Raw genomic sequence first — 24332 nt, 5'->3', positions numbered from 1 at the left:
GACTGTATAGGTTTAAACTTGTATGTAGAACATACAGCTTTCGTGAAGGATTCTCGACACGCCCCTTTTTGGCACACCCCTACCTTTCGACACGCCCATTTCTCTGAAGCGCAGCTGTCCTCTCTCCCTTCTGGCTCATCCTCGAAAAAGAGGCGGAAGAAAAAATACATCTGTACTTGGCTTAACTTTGAATTGGAACAGTACCTGAACGGTGACTGATGAAAGTTCACGAGTCCACAAGAGCACAGCAAGTACAGAGCAGAAGGCATATCGAGAAACAGCTGTTGATTCATTTACGTTCAGAAACCACAACGTGAAACACTTTCAACGAGGAGGACACGGTAAAAATAAATAAGTATTATAATATTAGTGTGTTTGACATAATACTTAAAACATTAAATTATGCTTAAGAAGTGTAAACAAATTTTTATTATTTATGTATTATGTATGAGTTATTTAATCGCTGTTAGAAGTCAATTTCCTGTCAGATTAATTACTGCAATATCAGTTTTAAGTGAGGTCGCCATAACTGAGGTAAATTTACATCACTCACAATTACCCTAAAAGTTGTCTCCAAGTTCAACTTTTCCTCAGCTAATTATTATTTGAAATTATTTGAAAGTTCATGTTGAAATTTACTGTGTCAAAATCCACAATTAAGACTTGAACACATAGGTTACCTTACCATACCAGTAATGTGTTGCTCATCATCGTTTTAGAATAAAACATGTCGTCATGTCCATTGTAGTTAAGTATTAAAAATATATCTCAGAAAAGTTTGTTTAAAAAAAAGGTATTCAGTGATTGGTAATTGTGAACGATCAAAAAACAAAACAAAAATACATTTTCACTTTCTGTTACTGTATGGCAAGACACACAATAAGGAAATAAGAACTTGCTGAGAATATGCATGGAATTCAGGACAGACGTGTCAGGTTTTTAATTGCTTTATAACTCACTTTTTATTTTTATTGCATATTTCTGGAATCTGGAATATCAGAGTTTTATTCGCCATCCAGTGGTTTGTTATCCCCTGATAACAACTGGTAAAAACTGATAACAAAGGCTTATCCAGGTAAGTCAGCTCTATACATTTGATAGGAACTTTTTTTCTTTGTGGAAGCTTTGTGTTTGCTGAGCTAATAAAATATTAAACAATTCATATTTTGTGTAAAATTATGTGGCAAGTAGCCATGCAACAAGCTGCATAATGTTCACACAGACAGTTGTCATCACAAAAAAATAAAATAAACTTCATGGTGATACAAGATTTGATCCTCCTGTCAAGGTTTATTCAGTGATAACCAGCTGGTTAGCCATTATCCCTTAACTTTAGTGTCCGAAATGTTTATTTTCAAAGTCAGAATTTCAAAGAATATATGTATATATATATATATATACATATATATATATATATTTTTTTTTTTTTTTTTTTTTTTTTTTTTTGCCACAACAAAGTAGTAGAATTTTACAGTTAAAAGATAATTACTGTAAAGATACGTCTGAACAGCATTTCAAGATGCACACCTTTACACAATGTTCTAAAACCAGTGCAATTATTATTATTTATTATTTTCAAAATATTTTTTAATAGTAACAATTGTGAGTATATGCAGTATCTAATTCGGGTTGGTCCTGTTTGACTGATACCCTGTCCAGTAAAAATGGCAGTATCAGAAGCGATACTGAGATTGGATAGGTACACCCCTAGAAATGAGTTAGTCAAAAGTAAAGTAAAAGGTAATTACTATATCCACTGAGGAAATGGATGGCCTCAGTAAAGAAGCTGTCATTGTGATGGGTTAGATAAGTAGTCACCATGCATAGTAATGGTGTAGTAACGTCTAATTTTGGTGAAAGAAGTTCTGAAAGTTGACTGTAGCTTTAGATTTAGGTTTTATTGCACATTATACCGGTTAAATAAATATCAACACAATATAATTATTCATTTGTTTTTAGACAGGAAGTTGAAATGGACATGCATTTAAATAACATATATGGTTGGTCAGGTTTTCTAGTTGGTCAGGTGTTCTAAAGAGAAAGTGTTTATGTAAACTATGAATCCTGTTAGACTGGATCTACACCTATATAAGCAGAAACAGTTCATGTCTCCGGAGTTATGACTTGACACTCATACAACACTAAAGGTCATTGCACACTGAGTCCAGAATTTTTGCATGCGATTTTTCATATTCTTGATCTGAAAAATTCGTCACGCACAGAGATCTTGCACACTGAGTCAGATGCATATTAATCAGTGCGTCACAAAAAACCCTGCAAAACAATAAAGGATGTTGTCTTCAAATAGTGAGCATGATTTTTGTCCTCTCTCTTCTTAAAAGATAAAAAGAAAGGAAATATTGGGTCCATCCACTCCTGCGATCGCATAGAGAGGAAGGAGAGTTCCATCTCTTTATCAAGAAGAGCGGGATTATCGTGACCGATTCAGAGTTTACTTTAGTAGGTCAGTGGCTCAGTTTGATGTTTTGCTAGCGATACTGGAGCCATATATAAAAAAAGACCACCAAATTCCGTGAATCAATTGATCCTGAACAGAGACTGGAAGTATGTCTAAGGTACCGTGTACACACACACACACACGTTTGTTTTTGTGAAAAGTGGGGACATCCCATAGGCGTAATGGTTTTTATAATGTAGAAACTGTATATTCACCAACCCTACCCCTAACCCTAACCCTCACAGGAAACTTTGTGCATTTTTACTTTCTCAAAAAAACCTCATTCGGTTTGATTGACGTAAGCGTTTTGAAAAATGGGGACATGGGTTATGTCCTCATAAGTCTCCCTCTCCTTGTAATTCCTGTGTCATACCCATGTCATTATACAAAGTTGTGTCCTGATATGTCACAAAAACATGCCCACACACAAACACACACACACACACACACACACACATGGTTTACAGGGACTTGGTGTGCTATAATTAGCTGTGGTATAATAATATTTGTTGTATTTTTGATACAATAATATTTGTTTATATAGGTATCTGAGCACTGGCGATTCATTCACCACCATTGCCAGCAGTTTTACAGTGGCTCTGAGTTGTCAAAACGTCTCTCAAAATGTATTTTTATTGCAGTCTATGGTTTTGACGGATGCGAAAAACGCATAAAATAGAACCTGTTCCAATTTTTTGTTTTGACGGACGAAAGTTTCAGAGGCAATGTGCAAGCGTGATTGACATAACGTGAGGTTGAATTTATTTTTTGACGTGCAAAAATTTTGCATGTGAATTTTGGACTCAGTGTGCAAAGGCCTTAAGACGGTCCAGAAAACTAGACTTTATTTTATGTTATATACATATTTTTACACACTTTAAAAAAAAAATCAAAATTAATATTTTTCAGAATAATGAACAGCTTCTAGAATAAAAGAGTGTCTCCAAACCTGATGAGTGAGTCACTAGTCTTGTGCTCAGAACTATGGGTAAGAAAACTAAGCAAAATACAGTATCTGATTTTGCACATTGCTTAATGAGTCTTGTTTTTATGTTACAGTAAATTGATGGATCTGAGAACGTTTTTTGTTCTGTATTTATTTTAGATCACCCTCTGACCATTGTGTTCTTTGGAAACTCTGCTGCAGTCCAGTTTCAACATGACAATTTTCTTCTTGGAGAAATACAACCAAATATTGAAAATGTGGTCATACCCAGGACTGTTCCTTTACAGTTAAAGAAATCAGGGCGTGACGTCTCAGTGATCAGCCTGATTGGCTTACATGAGACTGCACTTGATCTGGATTCCCTGACTGGTCAACTAGTGAATGAAAATGAAATCATCGCCTTCATCTTTGTTGTGCGACTCGGTCAGTTAACAGATGCTGATAAGATGGGTCTTGAGTGGCTTCAGAGAGTGTTTGGTGATGAAGTTCTTCAATTTGTGATGATTCTCTTCACCTATGAGTGTGAGGAAGAGTCTGACTCTATAATAGATGATCTGAAGAAAAACTCAGCTCTCGAGCGACTGATTGAGAAATGTGCTGGAAGATATCTCACCTGCAGCAAAAACATGAACAACCAGTCAGAGATGAGAGACCTGATGAACAGGATTGAGAATCTGTTTACTGATAATAACTTGCAGTCCTACACTAGTGAGATGTACACAGCAAAAGACCTGCAAAACGGGACATGTCGAAGTGGTAAGAACACAGATTTACTTAAAGTGGTGTTATGTTGGTTATGTTGGCCAAACCCAAATTCATCTTTTAAAGAGAAACCCCTGTACAATGTAAATCACTTGCATATGCAACTAAGTTCTCATGCAAGGCAACTAAATAAAAAAAAAAAAATAGATAGTTAGATCAGACCAGACTTCAAAGAGAAAAAAAAAGATAGTTAGATCAGACCAGACTTCAAAGAGAGAAAAATATATATATATATATATATTAGTGGTGGGCATAGGTTATTTTTTTTTAATCTCACTGTGATCTTGAAATTAATCTAGATTAATCTAGATTAAAATGGCTCATTCGAATTCTGCCGAAGGCATTCATAATATGTGTGTTACCCAAATAAAACTGACAAACAGTAAGTCTTTGAGAAGGGGTTTATCAAGCTAGGTGGTGCATTAGAAAAGGGGCTCATCTCCTGTTTCCAAAATGCATCACAAAGTGCTTGAAAAAACTTTAAACTAATTCCACATTGCACAAGGTGCAAACAACCTTACGCCTGTTTCACACCAATTTTTAAGGTTTTTTTTCAAGTTTGTAGGTGTCAAGGTACTCACTTTGGTGCGCAGTGGAACCTGACAGACCTGCGAAAGCTAACCATATCCTTGAGAGACCATCGGCGTTCACGTTGGCCGTCCCCGCTCTGTGTTGTACGGTGAAGTGGAAGTCCTGGAGCACGAGGAACCACCGAGTCACCCTGGAATTGGTATCCTTCGCTCGGGCCATCCACTGTAGAGGGCCGTGGTCTGTAATCAGGGTGAAGTGGTGGCCAAGGAGGTAGTGGCGGAGCTACAGGACTGCCCACTTGTCGGCCAGTGCCTCCTTCTCGACGGTCTTATACCGCTGCTCCGCTGAGGTCAGCTTCCGGGTTTTCCTCAGCGTCGAAGACCTGAGAGAGGACGGCCCAACCCGGAATCGGATGCATCTGTCTGCAATAGGAAGGGGCGATTGAAGTCGGAGTGTATGACCACATCATCTAGGTAGGCGGCTGCGTAGGCCTGGTGGGGCTGTAGGAGGATGTCCTTAAGCCGCTGGAAGGTGGCAGGAGCCCCATGCAGGCCGAAGGGTAGGAACCGGTATTGCCGGTGGCCACAAGTGGTCGAGAACGTCGTCTGCGGCTTGGTCTGCTCTGTTAGGGGGACCTGCCAATAGCCTTTGGTGAGGTCTAGAGTCGAGATATACCGGGCCCTCCCTAGGCAATCCAGGAGTTCGTCCACCCATGGCATTGGGTAACCGTCAAACTCCGAGACTTCATTCAGGCGGCAAACAATTGGTCTTCTCGGCGTCGCTGGGCTGCCGGACCCGGTAGGTGACAGGTCCGATCCTTTCCGTCACGGTATAGGGTCCTTGCCAGTTGGCCAAGAATTTACAGGCGGCAGTGGGGACTAGGACCATAACGTGGTCTCCAGGCTGAAACTCCCGTGGCTGGGCCGCCCTGTTGTAATGTCAATCCTCTCCCGCATCTCCCAGACGTGCTTGATGGTGGAGCGGTGGACGGCCGGCTGCTGTTCCCAGGCTTCTAGGGCGACATCAACCAGGCCACGGGGCTGTCGGCCGAAAAGGAGCTCGAAAGGGGTTAACCCGGTGGACGTCTGGGGTACCTCCCGGATTCCGAAGAGGACATAGGGCAGTATCTTGTCCCAGTCGCGCTTGTCCTCAGCAGCCACCCGCCACAGCATCTGCTTCAGGGTCCGGTTGAAGTGTTCGACCAGGCCGTCTGTTTGCGGGTGGTATACAGTGGTGCGGAGCTGTTTTATTTGGAGGAGCTTGCAGAGGTCATCCATCACCCGGGACATGAAGGGGGTGCCCTGGTCAGTCAGTATCTGGGATGGTAGGCCGACCCGACTACTCAACAGGAAGAGCTCCTGGGCAATGGCTTTCGCGGTGGCTTTGCAGAGTGCCGAGGACGACCGGTACAGGCAGATCCTTGACGATACCGACTTCCACCGGCCAGGCGCCAAGGGGTGCCATGATGGTGACGCGCTGTGCCAGTACTTTTCGAGTATCTCCGTGGACACTGGTGATGGGCAGTCTGGCTTTGGGTTCTGGCCATGGAGGAAGGACAGTTAGCTGGACAAGGGTGACGGCACTGCCTGAATCAAGGAGGGCGAGGACCGGCCAGCCATTTATCTTCACTCCCGCCCCTTTGGGGTTTCCGCATGGACGGCACAGGCTGCCGGCCAAGCATGTCCAGGGGAGTGAGGAGCTTCGGTGGGCATGGGCTCATCCAGCTCGATGGCCTCCACCAGCTCGTCGATGTTGGTGGGGTTCCGCATACCGGCCGCCTGCCGGAGAGGGTGGGGAAGGGCGCGTAGAAGTCAGTCTACTAAAACACGCTCCGCTACCTGGTGTGCGGTGGGACCCCCGGCCAGTAGCCAATGTTGGGCGAGGCGTGAGAGGTCGTCAGTTGCGCACAGGCGGGCCACGTGGGTTATAGGACCAGTTGTGGAATAGTTGGGTGGCACCGATGGGCGACAGCCCAACCCGCCCCAAGATTTCCTTTTTCAGTTCTTCGTAAGAGCCGCTCCCTGCCCGGGGGTAAGCATGAAGTACGGCCGTTGAGTTTCTTTTGTCAGCAACGGCGCCACAATCCGCGTCCACTCATCCCAGGGCCACGCCTCCCGGACGGCGGTCACCTCGAACATCTGAAGAAATGTCTCGACGTCATCATGGGCCATCATCTTTGGGATGAGTTGGGTAGCCTGGGCTCAGGGGTCAGGTAGCAGAGTTCAAGAAAACATCCAAGCGGCGAGCTCTCATTTGATATATATATATATATATATATATATATATATATATATATATATTAGTGCTGTCAATCGATTAAAAAAAATTAACTAATTAATCGCACAATTTTTTAAATTAATCGCGATTAATCGCGATTAATCGCAATTAAAAGACTGAAACTTTTTGGATATGTAAATGTAAAATGTAAATAATTAATGTAAACTCAAGACAAAGAAACTATTTAAATTCAAAATATGATTGTTTATTGGAATTTTTGTTTAACTTGTAACACAGATTTTCTCATGTAAACAACATACCTGCAATAAACCATCAATATCCTCCAAATTAACTGTTGGCTTGAAAGCCATATTTATTACAGAAATAAAAACACAGGCATGTAAGTACCATTAGAATTTCAAAACAATCAATGCCAATAAAAAAACAAAAATGATTTCCATGTTGAATTCTAAGTGGACTGCAAAAAAATTCCAAAGTATAGTCATTGCCAGTGCTTTAAGTGGGCCAGTACGCACCAGTACTCGGTACCGCCACTTCCAAATAGCTCTTGAGCGTACCGCCACCTCTCCGTGCGCCCAGAACGTGCTTGTAGCATACCGGTACGCTCATTTGGACATCTGTTTTAATAGAGGTTTTAATCTTTTACCTGCACTGCCGATTTTCAGAGCGCCCTTCACAATGCAAGCTTCCTAATTCATCCCACCCAGAGCAGAAACTACATTACCCATTCACCCTTAAGTTATACAAGTGAATATCGCATGTGTCGCTTTTCCCACTGTTAAGTGTCAACAACTCAACGTGGCCGGAGAAGGTGTGTGAAACTCGTTGTGAGTTATACTAAAGCAAAATCTTGAGTATTTATTGTCTGATAAACATTAAAAACTGTCTGCGGAGGTTCAGTCGTCCTGCAGCCAGCCCCCGCTGGCTGTTCATTGGCTGCAGCATCTTTTTTCTAAGTTCTAAAAAAATACCGTAGACGGCAAGGCACAAATTTAGATATTCATTTATCTAATTAATCTATAGCCTATGCACAAAGACAATATGATCTTTTTGTCCCCTTTTTGTTTTAAAGCTTGATGAAGAGAGCGCAAGTTGCTGCAGCTGCGAGGAGGACAGTGATGCACGCGTACAGGAGAGATTGACAGTTCGCGGCACTGTGTACAAAAAATACTCCGCTACACAATTATTTAGTTATTTTCGTTTAAGCTTATTAACGTTAGCGTTACAGAAAGGTCTGATTTACGCACTGTTACAGTCATTGTTTTTTTTTTTTTTAAACAATGACATTTGAGTTCATGATTTTAATGTTGCTGTTTCTTGTGGCAGACTGAATGAAGAGTAATGTTTCTTGTGGCAGACTGAAGTGTAATCCGGCAGAGTTTTATACTGAAACTTTCCGTCTAAAAGTCCTTCCTTGGTCTTATCCATATTTCTTTGCACGTTGAACACACATAGGCCACAACTGGAAATAAAAAAAAACTGCAACCGCGTTAATTGCGTTATTTTTTTTTAACGCGTTAAATATTTCAAATTAATCGAATGTGTTAACGCGCTAATTTTGACAGCACTAATATATATATATATATATATATATATTAGGTTATTGTTTGTTTTTGTCTATTTATATATTTGACTTTATACAATGTTTCATAATATTTCTCTCTCCCTTTCTTTTCTGTCACAAGACCATCCCACAGTTATCGGAAAGACTATGGACTGTACCTTGATGACAGAAACAAGACAGACAAGAAGGGTAAGTTATGAGTGTAAAGTAAAAATAGGACATAAAAAGGAAGTTAGAAAGAATTCCATAAAAAATGTAGACATTCAGCTTATAGATTTTTTTTTCTGCGTGGTTCCTTATACAGTATAGTTTCACTTGACATTTTATTTAGTCACTGATAAATGTTCTTCAAATAGTCTTCTTGGTTATTTTTGGCACATTAGCACAACAGCCCTTTAAGATATGTGACCAATCACGGAAAGTAGGGACACAAGTCGGTTCTAGGGCATTTTGAGTTATTCACAGATTCTGAAAGTGTAGTCTCCAAGCTTTCCGACGATGTGTAACACATGGAAATCTGATATTATTTGGAGAAGTTGTGGCCATTTGAAGGTAGGCACTCAAAAAAGCTCAAAAAGCAGAAATAGCCTCTAGAGATTGTGCAGTTCTCACTGCTGCGAGTGACAATGGGGCTCATTTACATCTCATTTAGATAAGCCATAGCCCCTGCATAGCAACGACAGACACAACGGGAAAAATTGGACCGCATACTATTAATAATAAAGGAGAATGTGCATTGTAAATGTCAGTAATTGATCTTTTTTGACTTTTATAAAAATTATTTAGAGGCTGAAATATGTGAGTTTTACCTTTTTATAAAAAATCTTTAATCTTTCAAATGTGGCCATCATTTTTAATGTTATTATTTTAATGTTTATGTAAACAAAAAGTACATATTGATGTTAATTTTATTTGATATTTGCTAGTTTTCTACATAAAACTTGGTGAATTGATTTCAATGTGTAGCATTAGGACTTTTTTAACAGGATTCTGTGATAACCGATGAGCTAGCTAATAACAATAGGTAGATATGGGAAGGTCTAAACATGGACTAAACATGAGATAACGTGTGTTCTTAGAATGAACACAAAACGACAAGCTTTGATGTTTATGGAAACTCACCCCATAGGAAACAGAAAAGTATTCTTGCCGATCGGAAGTTTGCACTGTGCGTCTGTTTGCCTCTAAATGTTACGGATTTTCCCCATTTCTCTGTCTTTATCCCCATCAAATGTTACTATCGATATAGCCTCTGATATCTAGCCACTGATATCTACATATTAGTACATATTGATGCTAATTTAATTTGTTATTTGCTGGTTTTCTACATAAAACTTGGTGAATTGATTTCAATGTGTAGCATTAGGACTTTTTTAACAGGATTCTGTGATAACCGATGAGCTAGCTAATAACAATAGGTAGATATGGGAAGGTCTAAACATGGACTAAACATGAGATAACGTGTGTTCTTAGAATGAACACAAAATGACAAACTTTGATGTTTATGGAAACTCACCCCATAAGAAACAGAAAAGTCTTCAGAATCAGTGAGCGCTTGTTTATAAGCATCTTGCTTGTCAAAGAAGTACTTCAAAGCATTTTCGGTGTAATGGCCACGGTTCAGCTGGTCTGCGTTCATCTTTGCGGCGTCCATCTTCATTGAATTTTGATATCAGCTATAGCCGGCCAGAGTGCTGCATACTAAGTAGCCACGCTTCCCTCAGAGGGCGGGGGCAATAACAAAAGAAACAAAAGCCGGCTTATCCAGTATGGAAATACAGACAGACAACGCCCCTACTGCGTGCTAGAATCTCCGACAAACTAGCTGATTTCAACCTCAAAATGTACGCTTTTAAATATACCAATACTGCTATCTCAAACAAAGAGAGGCTTCTTTGTGATATCAACTAACAGATTCTGCAAAAAAACGAAAATCACCAATTTTGAAAAAAAACCCCACTTCTTTCTCATTTTGCTCGAAAGTTGTGCTGCCGACTTGTGTCACTGGTTTCCGTGATGGGTCACATATTCTTACTTTATAAAACATTTCATACACAGATATTATAATTAAATATATAGTCGCCCGGGCGGGTATATTTGTACCTTTTATCTATCATATTATCTACTTTCCAAAGACAAGTAAATATCTGCACACATTTGTTAACAAGTATAGCTGACATTAAATTTCCCTTTCAGTCAGCCACGTTCGACGTTACGAATGGGGATCTCGCCCAAGAGCCCAATCACCTTCGAGTGGTACAAAACCAGCCAATGGTACACAAAGTACCTTGGTCTGTGGAATTTGCAACGCGAGCTCCGCCCCGCAGAGCGGGTCTGTAAGGAGCAACGCGAGCAACTCGCATTCAAGCTTTCACTTCGGAGCCGAACACATCGCTTGCTGCAATCACCAGAGTGTTTACAAGCAAGAGCTGGCGTTAATGTGACGGAGCGATTCAGCGGTTCGTCTGGGTTTCCTGTTACAGCTCCCGCGTTCCCCTGAGCACTTCAAAACCCCTAAAATAGCAATTTCTCCCACAAAAGAGATACTGGCCGATTTGCGTCTTTTTAAAGATGTCATTTCGCCCGTGTGTTTCTGGGTGCAGTCGATATATCGCTCCTCGTGACGGTCACGATCGCTGTGTCACGTGTCTGGGCATCCAAACCTCCTCGGGCCACACCCCCCTCACATACGCCGCAGCCGGTTGAGTTCCCGGATGAGTTTGCTGGACCCTCTCAGGCTCCTGACATCTCATTCAGGGCTCGCGAAGAGGACCGTATGTCGATCATCGCATCACAAGGCAGGCTTGAGTCCTCGGGAGATGAGGGTTCGGCTGCGTTGCCTCCCTCAGGAGTGCCAGCGTTGTCCGAGTCCGATCCCGAGCAGACACATCCTGCCCCGGCGGCCCACTGCTGCTTCCACCCCGCCGCCGGTGCAACCACCTCAGCCTGCTCGTCGCCGAGGGCGCCCCCCTGTGGCCTTCTCCACTCTCGCTCGGCAACAGCAGCAGCCTTCACCCCGGCCGCAGCGAGGAGATGGCCGCAGAAGGGCGGCGCAAGCTGAGTTGGAAACGTCAGCTCATCAGGAGATGATAGCAAAACCACTCCTTCCCCCGGAGGATGCCCGGGGGAGAATCCTTTGTTCTTGTTTTCTTTTTGTTCCGCCACTGGCCCTGCGGCCGGTGGTACCCAAACCTTCACTAAAAGAGCTGTTTCCTCCACCTCCAGGTACCAGGAGGCCACGAATGACAGTTGGCGACGTGCTTCCTCGCCCCTCTCGTTCTCCTCTCCCCTTGCCAGTTTCCATGCAAATACGGCTCACGTTCAACGCTTCGCCTTCTCATGCCCTCTTTGCTACTTGGAGTCAGACGAGTGCCCGCACTCCGCCCCCGCTAAGGGACGCTATGCCTCCCATGCCGGGGCTGTCTGCTCCACCACGCTGCCCCACTGTGGGTACGCCTGTAGTCCCCTTGACCCCACTGGTTCGGTTCCTGGGAGCCTGGCTAGAGCTCCCCAGGCCTTCCTGCTGGCTCATTCGGACACTCAGGCTAGGCTACGTGATTCAGTTCGCCCGGCGTCCCCCCAGGTTTTCGGGGTGTGCACGTGACGATGGTGGGCAAAGATGCCCCTGTCATGCGCGCGGAGGTCGCGACCCTGCTGGCAAAGGGCGCGATAGAGCCGGTCCCTCCAGCCGACATGAAGTCCGGCTTTTACAGCCCTTACTTCATAGTACCCAAGCAGACTGGTGGGTTACGGCCAATCCTGGACTTGCATGCCTTGAACCGAGCTCTGCACAGACTCCCGTTCAAGATGCTAATGCCCAAGCGCATTTTCGAATGCATTCGTCCAATGGATTGGTTTGCAGTGATCGACCTGAAGGACGCGTACTTTCATGTCTCCATTCTTCCTCGACACAGACCGTTTCTTCGGTTTGCTTTCGAGGGGCAGGCATATCAGTACAAGGTTCTCCCATTCGGGTTGGCCCTGTCTCCCCGTGTCTTTACGAAGGTCGCGGAGGGGAACAAGGTCTCAGGGAACAAGGTGTCCGTATCCTCAACTACCTCGACGACTGGCTGATCCTAGCTCACTCTCGAGAGCGGTTGTGCGAGCATAGGGATCTGGTGCTCAGACACCTCGCCCGACTGGGTCTTCAGGTCAACTGGGAAAAGAGCAAGCTCTCCCCTGTGCAGAGGATCTCTTTTCTTGGTATGGAAATAGACTCGGTCACCATGTTAGCGCAGCTTACGAACGAGCGCGCGCAGTCACTGCTGAATTGCCTGAGACAATTCGAGGGCAAGAGAGCGGTTCCACTGAAACTGTTTCAGAGGCTCCTGGGGCATATTGCGTCCGCAGCGGCAGTCATACCGCACGGGCTACTCCATATGAGACCGCTTCAGCACTGGCTTCACGACCGAGTCCCGAGATGGGCATGGCAACAGGGCACGCTCTGAGTGACCATCACTCCGGCCTGCCGCTGATACTTCACCCCGTGGTTAGACCCCTCATTTCTATGGGCCGGCGTGCCCCTAGAACCGGTGTCCAGACATGTTGTTGTATCATCAGATGCCTCTGCCACGGGCATGCTGCGTCAGGCTCCTGGACAGGACCCCGACATTCAGTGGCATGTCAATTGCTTTTAGTTGTTAGCAGTACGTCTTGCTCTGCACCGCTTCAGGGCCCTGCTGAAGGAAAAGCATGTTCTGGTCCGTACGGACAACACTGCGACCGTAGCGTACATCAACCGTCAGGGTGGTCTACGCTCCCGCCGCATGTCGCAACTCGCTCGCCATCTCCTCCTGTGGAGTCACAAGCATCTGAGGTCGCTTCGTGCCATTCACATTCCGGGCAGGCTCAATCGTGCAGCCGACAAGCTTTCAAGGCAGCAGTCTCGCCCCGGAGAATGGAGACTCCACCCCCAGTCAGTTCAGCTGATTTGGGAACACTTCGGAGACGCTCAGGTAGACCTGTTTGCCTCTCCAGAAAATTGCCAGTTGTTTTACTCCCTGACCGAGGGCACCCTCAGCACGGACGCCCTGGCACACAGCTGGCCACTGGGCCTGCGCAAGTATGCGTTTCCCCCAGTGAGCCTTCTTGCACAGACATTGTGCAAGATCAGGGAGGACGAGGAGCAGGTCCTCATGGTTGCGCCTTTTTGGCCCGGCCGGACCTGGTTCCCTGAACTTGTACTCCTCGCGACAGCCCCTCCCTGGACAATCCCTCTGAGGAAGGACCTTCTTTCTCAGAGATGGGGCACCCTCTGGCACCCACGTCCCGATCTGTGTAACCTACATGTGTGGGTTCTGGAAGGGTCACGGAAGGTTTAGGTACCTTGCCACCACAGGTGGTAGCTACCGTCACTTCAGCTAGAGCCATGTCCACCAGACATGCCTATGCTTTGAAGTGGAACCTCTTCGTCACTTGGTGTTCTTCACGGCGTGAGGACCCCTGCAAATGCCTGATTGGGTCAGTGCTTTCCTTTCTTCAGGAGGGGTTGGAACGAAGGCTGTCTCCTTCCACCCTCAAGATCTATGTGGCTGCCATTTCGGCTCACCATGACCCTGTTGAAGGTAAGTCTCTTGGGAGGCACGATCTGATCATCAGGTTCCTGAGAGGAGCAAGGAGGCTCAATTCGAACCCTTGCTCTCAGTAGAGCTAAAGTTTTTAGCTTTGAAAACTGTGCTCCTGACGCCTTTGGCTTCGGTGAAGAGGGTCGGGGACCTGCAGGCATTTTCAGTTGACGAAGCGTGCCTGGAATTCGGGCCGGCTAACTCTCACCTTATCTTGAGACCCCGGCATGGGTACGTGCCCAAAGTTCCCACCACTCTTTTTAGGGATCAGGTGGTGAACTTGCAAGCGCTGCCCCTGGAGGAGGCAGACCCAGCCCTGGCGCTGCTCTGTCCAGTATGTGCGCTCCGCACCTACGTGGACAGAACTCTGTGCCTTAGGGCCACAGACCAGCTCTTTGCCTGATACGGAGGCCAGCAGAAGGGAAAGGCTGTCTCCAAGCAGAGGTTATCCCACTGGATAGTGGATGCTATTGTCCTGGCTTATCAGGCTCGAGACCTGCCATGCCCCCTATGGGTGAGAGCTCACTCAACTAGGAGCATAGCTTCCTCCTGAGCGCTGGTGCATGGCGCCTCGTTAGCAGACATCTGTAGAGCTGCGGGCTGGGCGACACCTAACACATTCGTGAGATTTTATAATCTCTGTGTAGAGCCTGTGTCCTCCCAGGTACTTGCCGCTTCAGGCCAGTAAGGACCTGCTCGGTGTCAATCCACTTGCTGCACCATTCCACTCCGCGGACTGGATGCGTGCGCTATTCCCCTCAGGTGAGTTCCTCAGTCAGAACCCTGGGTTCCTCCAGCACTGTTGATGTCCAACACTTGCGTACATGCCCCTTGGTCAGCCATGTGTGGGACTAGGTGCCTCCATGTGTCGTGATTCCCCTTTCTGGGTAATCCCACGTGTGTATGTCCACAGTAAGTCTCTCCGCAGCATGTGTCTTTCCCTTGGCAAGCCCCTTGCCAGCTCTGTCATTGTAACTTCCACCCTGCGGGCTGGGTGCCTCAGAGTTCTTATGTATCACCACCTTGGTAGATAGATACCTGCCTTCTGTAAGTCCTCCCATGGCTGTTCGCTGTTCCGCTGAATGGCCGGGTCACTGGCTCGGTTCCTCAGCGAAGACTTGAATGCGAGTTGCTCGCATTGCTCCTTATATACCCGCTCTGCGGGGCGGAGCTCGCGATGCAAATTCTGCAGACCAAGGTACTTTGTGTACCATTGGCTCTTTTTGTACCACTCGAAGGTGATTGGGCTCTCGGGCGAGATCCCCATTTGCAACGTCTCAGTTTCCTCCTTCACGGAACGAGGGTTACATACGTAACATACGTTTCTTGCCAACAATTAGTAAAACTGTGTAATAAAGCAAAAAAAAAAAGTATATATTGTAAATTATGTTTTAATCTAACTGCTTTTAATTATGATGTATATTTTACAGCGACTCATAGAGAAGTGTTCATTAGATGGGGCACAGTTAGATCAAAACATAAATGGAAGGAGGAAAGAAATAGACCATCTATTTCACAGACTTCATCTTGATAACTGGCACCACTCTAAACTAAGAGCTGCAGATGTTCTTCAACTAACTACATATTCATTACAGTCCCATGAGTCTTGTGCTGATGAGGACCTCATACAGACTTTCCTACAAAAAATACTCATGATGAACTACAGAGCAAGGCACGTTAAAACTATAGACACACATGATGAGCAACAAAGAAACAGTGACTTGTTTGAAGGTGAGGAGGATGCTGATATTTTCAGCGAAATATATTTGATTCCTGAAGAAACAAATGGGAGTGATGCTATTCACCCGATGGATGTTCAGATGGCTGTGTTTCATTGTGCTGATAGTTTCCTCAAGCAGCTGATGGTGACTAAACTGTCTCAGTGTCAGTACGCTCTGCCTCTGCTTGTTCCTGATCCATTCACACAAGAGATTGAGTTTCCTCTCTGGACATTCAGACAAATAAACAAGAGTTGGAAGATGAAAGAGACCAACAGTGAAATCATCAGTACAATCCAGCCAGTCTGGAAAGCAGAAACACCTATGGTGTCTTTCTTCAGGTTTGGCTCAGTGTCCTCATCCAAATCTCAGCTGTTGAACAGTTTGATCAATGAGAGACACAACACATTCTTCCACAGGCATTGCCCAGGCAGCAGCAAAACTAGAGTTCTGATGGATGGAGTGGTGGAAATCGCCTGGTACTGCCCCTCTGGAAAAAAAACGGATAAATTCACTCAATGTGTTGCGTTCTGTAATCTACATGGTGATGCAGGAGACTGTGAAAAACAGCTGCAGATCCTCACTGAAATGACCTCAGTCAATGTTGTTATTCTACCACGACTTGACAGAAATGACAAGAGTGCAGCACAGATCCAAAACCTGTTCAAGGACAGAAAGCCACTTATTTGTCTTCTTACTGAAGATGAAGCTAAATTATCTGAAATAAGGAAAGGAAAATACAAAACTGGACTAAAAGACAGAAATCAGTCCGATGTATCTGAAGAAGTCATAAAAGCTATAAATAAATGTCTCTCATCCTCATCTTCAGAGTCATCGTCTGTTTTTAGACTTGAAGATGTGACCAAATACTCAGGTATCACAGTAGATGAGGATCATGACAAAGAATGCAGCAGAGGGAAAAAAGCAGCCCAGCAGATGATGGTTTTACTGGAGAAAAAAGATCTGACGGAAATCAAAGAATTATTTCTGCCCTGTCAGGGGAAACTGTGGCATCAGTGGTGTAAAAAGAACAAAGAATTACATCGATCTCAGGGAAATGAAACAGACATGGAAATAAAACAAAAACAAAACATGAAGAAAATCCGTGAAGAGCAGCATGTGTTGGACATTGGTGACTTCATGAAGTTGTTTATAACAGAAATTAATTCACAATCTCCAAATGAGAAGATATTTTTTCTTAAATGGCTCACAATCCTCCTGGATGAATACACTTCAGCTGACCTTTCTGCTCTACATTACAAGTACAATGAAAAATGGTCAAAAGTCAGAGCTGAACAACAGATGACCAATGAACATGCAGAACTTGAAAGAATATCAAAAGAACTTCAAGCTGCAACCTTTGGCTTGGAGCACATCCTGAGGGAAATTGGTCAGATTTATGAATCATGTAAATCAGTGAACAAGAACAAGGAAGGCCTGCCGTGTGATTTTTCTTCTCTTCCAAGTCTTGCAGCAGAGATGATGATCTCTGGATTTCCAGTGGAGCTGATGGATGGAGATGCTGCTCATGTTCCTGTTGTCTGGGTTACTGCTGTTCTACATGAACTCATCCAGAAACTGGGAGACAAAAAAGTATTTGTGCTGTCAGTTTTAGGGATCCAGAGCTCTGGGAAATCCACTATGCTGAACGCCATGTTTGGACTCCAGTTTGCTGTCAGTGCTGGTAGATGCACCAGAGGAGCTTTCATGCAGCTGGTCAGAGTATCAGAGGAGATGAAAGAACAGCTTAACTTTGAGTATATTCTGGTTGTTGATACTGAGGGGCTACGAGGTCTAGAACTGTCCGGAAGGTTAACAAGACATCAGGATAATGAAATGGCCACATTTGTTGTTGGTCTTGGTAATCTAACATTAATCAACATCTTTGGAGAAAACCCATCAGAGCTGCAGGAAATTCTTCAAATCATTGTTCAGGCCTTCATGAGGATGAAGAAGGTCAAACTGAATCCCAGCTGCATGTTTGTGCATCAGAACATTTCAGACATCGCAGCCGGAGAGAAAAATATGGAAGCAAGGAGACGACTGCAGGAGACACTTGATGAAATGACAAAACTTGCTGCTAAAGATGAAGTCTTTGATGCTGAATGTTTCAATGACATCATTACTTTTGATGTACAGAAAGATGTGAAATATTTTGCACAGCTGTGGGAAGGAAGTCCACCAATGGCACCACCAAACCCACCATACTGTGAAAACATCCAAGAGCTAAAGACAACTTTTTTTAGTCATGCCTCAAATTCAGATGGCTTAGAGCTAACATGCCTAAAAGATCGTATTAAAGATCTCTGGGAGGCTTTACTGAATGAACGATTTGTCTTCAGCTTCAGAAATTCTCTGGAAATTGCTACATACCGAAAACTGGAGACAGAATACAGCAAGTGGTCCTGGAGTCTCCGCAGAACCATGCTGGATATAGAGAACAAACTTTACAATAGCATAGAAAATGAAAGAATTCATGAGGTTTCAGAAAGTGATCTTCAAGAAAAACTAGGAGTGAAAAGTGTAGAAGTAGAAGAATCAATGTCACAATTTTTTGAGAAAGACAAAGATAAAGAAATACTGATACAGTGGAAAGAATCATTTCGTATAAAAATCAGTGGTCTTCAGGAAAACATTGTGAGAGAAACAACAAGGACATTAAATGAGATTTTACAGCAGCGCGATATGAAGAAAAGGATTGATGCTCAGAGGACACGTTATGAAAATGATCTCTTAGAAAAGAGCAAAGAACTTGCAGTAAAACTCAAAGACAAAGCAAATGATGAAGCAGTCCTGAAAACTGAGTTTGATTCCTTTTGGAAAGAGTGTGTTAATAAGATTATCAAAGAGACTCCCCAAATCAAAAACATTGATGTATTAAATGACATGAAAAGACTTCTTTGTAATTATGAAAGTGTCAGTCTAAATGACTTGAAAAGCAAGAATATTTTCTCTGTGCCACGGTATTCAGATTATGTACAGATAAGAAAACCCAGAGGAAATACAGGACATGATAAAAATGCCTTCAGATCAGCTAAACAGACATTTGGTTCAATTGAGGCTGAAACCCATATCAAGGTCTTGGTCAATGACATTGCTCAACATGCAGGCAAAATTATCATGTCATATAACATTGCAAAGATGGGGTACAACCAAACTTACATGCAGGAACTCGCTGATTATATAAAAAACAGAGTAGTAGATTATGAGCAAGGTTCCAGGAACTATGTGTTCAAGAAGCAATTTTACATTGATTTGGTCATTTCTATCTGCAAGAGAGAAAACAAGGTAATTACTGAACAACACAGAAGATTCAGAGAAGCCAATGATCCTGTTTTCTACTTTGAACAGAAGAGTGAAGAGTACTACAGTATTTTTCAGAAATATTGTCAAGGTGCAACATCAGCTGCCATTTTTGGTGAGATTATCTGTCAGAAACTGAAACAACCCATTCAGAAGAGTGTCTACAAAGATACTGCCAGAGATATGACTAATGAAATTCGAACAAACTGTGAATCACTTAATGGAAACAGATCTAGCCTAGAGAAACACATCCTCAAGAGGTTGGCAGAACAGGAGGATTTTTACAAGTACATTACATACTTTAACAGTCCCAGAGACCATTTAAAGAATTTCATCAGAGATGAAGTCAGTCAGTATATCACTGATAAGTTTGAAGTAAGTGTTCGGCCCAAGATGAAGAAGAACATTGAACTCCTGCACCAGAAGATCATGGAAGCGGCTCAAAGAGCGACTACACTCGTAAACACAACCAGTGGAGATGTTCAAAAGTGGCTGGAAAATTTTACTCTGCAGCTCTCAGATTTGCTGATTTTCTCTGTAAAGGACCTCAGTGGAGTGAGTCATGAAGGTGTGGATGACTTCAATCTCCTAGAAGATGTGATAAGCAAATTACTTGGTTTAGTATCATCTGAAATACAGCATAAATTCAGCACAGATACATTTCCTGTAAATCTGGAAGAGAAGGACAGACCAGATGATATTCTGATTGATCATCTCGGTCAATGCTGTTGGGTTCAGTGTCCGTTTTGTGCAGCCACCTGCACTAACACTGTAGAAAACCATACCGGAGATCACAGTGTTCCTTTCCATCGAGTGGATGGACTCACTGGTAGTACTTATGATGAAACAGAGTGTCTGGGTTCAGATTTTTGCACAACTTTAGTGAGAACTAGTAAAATGTTCTATACAGGTCAGTGGTTTCCGTGCAGAGAATACAGAAAAGCAGGAAATGTTTATGCAGAGTGGAATATCACTCCTGACTTCTCAGAGCTGCCGTACTGGAAGTGGTTTGTGTTCAGATTTCAGGAAGAGCTGGAAAAACACTTTGAGAGAAAATTCAACATGTGGGATGTGATTTCATATGAATGGGGCAAATACTCAAAAGAGCAAGCTATCGAGAGTTTGGATGAATACATCTAATGACAAATGAAAATGACTCACATGGAGGTCTTTGATTCATAGACTATAGTTTGAAATGAGTTGGGTTTTTTTTAAATCATAAATCTTCAAGATTCTTTTTCTGTCTATAAATTAGTTAAATTGATGTTATATGTAAGTTGCATATATAAATGTTTGCTCTCTACTTCAAAGCTTTCCGAACCTAATTTATTATCATTCAACAAAACTGTGATGTTTGCTGAAATATATTCATGACACTAATCATTAATATGCCGTTCAGTCAGCTATTAATGACTATTATTATTATAATTATTATTATTTTAAATAAATTGTTAAAAACATTATTTTATGAATGAATGGAATATATGTAAATGATTGTTTTTCATAATATGTAAAAAAAATTAAAAAATAAATGGTATGCATAAATTTAAGTGATTGGCCTATATAAAAGTAAATACAGTATGCCTTAGAAACCAAGGAGGCTGCTTAAATGTCATAATGTCTTGCAGAGAGCATCAGAGCTGTTGTAATGAATATGGACCTTTTTCTGGTTTATAGTAGTTTAAATGAACAAAGCTTCTACAAAATAAAGATAAAATGGTGATAAAACATAAAAAATACACCTCATCCAAAGTTCTGTGATGTCATCGCATTGAGTCAATAAATGGGGCTTCTTTTGATATTCTCAGTAAATTATCTTAATAAAACTTGATCTAAATAAATGTGCTTGATTTCTCTCATACTGTAGATCTGCTTATGAGATCTCAAGCCACAGAGAATCCAATACACACACACCATTAACTTTAGGATCTTGGTATAGATGAGATTTACTGGTACAAAGTTACCGGATCCTTCAGTGTTGATCTTATGCACTTATGATAGCACATATACTAATTAAAATTAATAATTTATTGATAAATTAATAAGTGATTTAAATGTAATTTCATTTGTAATTTGAAAATCTGATACCTTTGTAAAATTAAGCAGATTTCTGTTGACAACCACTTATTTATTATTATTCAAATATTGATTCAACAACAAAAAAATAAAGGTCAGTCTCAAGACTGATGAACACAGGGGTATTTATGCAATTATATTCACAGATTTGAGGTGTAAATATCTGACAACAGGAAATAACTGCAACAGAAAACAGAAAAAAAAAATGCCTATGAAATGCTGAAATGTTCACTTGAATGTTTTGAACTGAAGATATTTGGGTCTTTCCTAAACATTCATTTTAAAGTAAAAATCTTTCAAATTATCCATAATGATCTATTAACTAAATTATATGTATATATAACATAGCAGATGCCTTCAACGCACTGTTCTTCTTTTATGTACTGCAGGCTAATATGCGTGCCAGCTCGTTTCATTCATTCCATAATATATATTATAAATATGCTTAACTGGCTGAAATCAGAGAAACTGTCAAGTCGGACATCTTATGAAAAGTTGTTAGTCAGGAGGAGAGGGGCCAAGAGAGAGTGAGGATTTGGCGGCAACAGAGACTAAGAGAATAGAGAAAGAAAATGAGCAAATAAAAAATCTTGAGCAAATCTCTCTCTCTCTCTGCAGGTTGAGCGACTTTTACACTGCACTCGAAAAGTTCCAGATGCATCCTCTCATTTTATTTTATGTTTGAGCCTATGCTCTTTGCAACTTAATTATGTTGTGGATCGTGTGTAGGTTATTTATTGTCGCACTTGAAAAGTTTCAGATTGATCCTCGTTTTTATTTATTTTAAATATTTCGGACCTTATTCTCTTTAATGATGTGGATCGTTTGTAACTTCATTGCAATTTAGTTCAATGTACTGTCGTTCTAATTTCCATAACCGTTATGTTATAGTGCAGCGGTTCCCAAACTTTTTTTTCCTGTGCACCCTCTTCTATGTCCCAACCGGGTTGGCGCACCCCCGATCCCCACTTTAAAAAAAATGCAACAAAGCTTTCTTTTTATCGCCATATAAAGAGTCATGAAAAAAGAACATCAACAAAGTTTCAATACTGTATAATGCAACAAAGCTACGCACAAGCTTCCACTTTTAAGAGGACGAGTGACAGACACAGGCTCAGTAACAGAAAGCACGGTTTTATTTTCAGCCGCGTTAAAGAAAAAAATATGCTAGGCTTATTAAATGACCATGGAGCTAGCAGCAGCATCATCTCAACCCGTTGCCCGTCATGAATTCAAATGCGTCCCACCATGCTGAACACAATTACATTTTTTTTTTACATTAATTTAAACATTTACTTAAGAAATATAAGCTTTAGCCTAATGTTTTTTTATGTTAAATTATTTTGTGTTTCATATATTATTTTCAGACATGATCAGACCTACTCACATAACATTACTCATTTAACGAACACATACAAGCGCCCACTTTGGCAGAATTCAATCAACAGCCATTAGTTCGGTCAAATTGAGCATCATAATGGACACATTTGTTTTATAGGGAGAAAAAAAAATGTGAAAAATGCCAGCGAATGAACACGTAGAAAAAATAATAGTCGCAGTATCAGTAGTGAAGGAGAGTGCTGGATTTTCGGTTTGCCCCGCATTTCACTTGAAGAAGTTCAGGCAAATGGGAACACCATATATTACATAGCAATCATCCTTAATTGAAGAAATGTGGCAAAACATCTCTGGAGAGAACCTTATATTATTCAATTTGAATGTGCTTTCCATATTTGGATCAACATAGGCTACATTTGTGAATGCACATTTTCTGCAATGTCGCGTCAAGTCCCGTGTGCGTCTTACAGACTGCATCTTAAGCCATATGTTAAACTTTCCGCATCCGTGGGGAGACCGTAATGGACCACTAGGTAGGCGTGACGTAATCATCGTCATGGAAGAGTGTGTGTAGAGGCTCTGAGAGGACGAACGCGTACCTCCCATTTTTTATGACCGCGCGGACAGGTGCATGTGGTCAGTAGGCTTCAAAAGCACAATTGCACATGTGGAGGCAGTGTGAAGAAGCCCATTGCTACTCGAACCTGTGCAATCCGCTTGCACTTGGACTTGGACCATACTGCGGCCCAGTGGAAAAAAAGGTTGAGAACCACTATAACATATATAGTTACAAATTAAACAATGTTTCTAAATATCTGATGTTGTTTATCTTGATCGAACTACATTGTTTCAACGTTGTGGTTAACAATGACTAGGCTACATGTTTTAAAATGTATTACTGTAAGAAAGTACATACTGACCCAGCAGACATCAATTTATAAAACAAGGTTATTTAGAATTATAATTTCACAACTCTCAAAATGTTACTTTTGTCTTTACAGGTCTTTCTTTTTACTATCCTGATTGCAGTTTAATTTATAACTACTGTAACTGTCCTGTTACAACTGTATTTTGATTGAATGTGTTAAAGATAAAATGTGTAAACTCAGACTTTTATGAAATAAACTAAACTCTTACCCGTGCTTCCCGTTCTTCATTCGCCATGCTGGATTACTGATTTAAAGGCTTAATTTCCATTCTAATAAATCCATATTGCGCAAAAGGTGCGCAGAATCGTGCTCCTTGAATGCACTCAGTGGCTTATGATATGATTGATTGAATGGTAAGCTCGCATCTGATTGATCCAAACTGTAATTGACAATCTGAACACTAAAGTACAATTCTACAACGTGAGATCTGAGCTCAGTGTCGCAGATGGTTTTCTTCTAGGATTTGATGGAATATTTGTTCCTCAAGTGTTGAGAGAAGAGATGCTTTCCATGATACATGGAGGACATCTAAGAATATGTTTATCACATGCATGTATGATTCAGCATTTGTAGTCAATTTTTGCCAGTTACCACATTCCACACTTAGCTCAGGTAGACCGGTTTGCTTCTCCGGAGACGTCTCACTGCCAGTTGTTCTATTCCCTGACAAGGGAACACTCGGCAGGGACACACTGGAACACAGCTGGCCGCGGGGCCAATGCAAACATGTGTTTCCCCCAGTGCACATTGCATGTTAGTGCATAGTGCGTTGTCTTAAAGCATGGGTCTTGTTACATTATTTGCAGTTATTACTTTGAGTTGCTACATTGACAAATTCTTAAGAGAAATCCCAGAAGTCTCCTTAAGACACACACAAAAAAAAAACACTGGCTGACAAGATATTA

General features: G+C 42.3%; 1 protein-coding gene across 1 annotated transcript; it reads left to right on the top strand.

Moving 5' to 3' along the window:
* Positions 1-205: 205 nt before the first annotated feature.
* LOC127988239 (interferon-induced very large GTPase 1-like) lies at positions 206-20527 on the top strand. The gene is made up of 6 exons (XM_052590876.1): positions 206-341; positions 1001-1075; positions 3368-3446; positions 3564-4160; positions 8621-8688; positions 15494-20527. Exons 3-6 carry the CDS (start codon positions 3443-3445, stop codon positions 20222-20224), a joined length of 5400 nt encoding a protein of 1799 aa, XP_052446836.1. The 5' UTR covers positions 206-341; positions 1001-1075; positions 3368-3442; the 3' UTR covers positions 20225-20527.
* Positions 20528-24332: the final 3805 nt, after the last annotated feature.

Source organism: Carassius gibelio, chromosome B22 (assembly GCF_023724105.1).
Source record: "Carassius gibelio isolate Cgi1373 ecotype wild population from Czech Republic chromosome B22, carGib1.2-hapl.c, whole genome shotgun sequence".
NCBI lineage: Eukaryota > Metazoa > Chordata > Actinopteri > Cypriniformes > Cyprinidae > Carassius > Carassius gibelio.
This window is presented reverse-complemented; position numbering and strand designations above follow the sequence as displayed.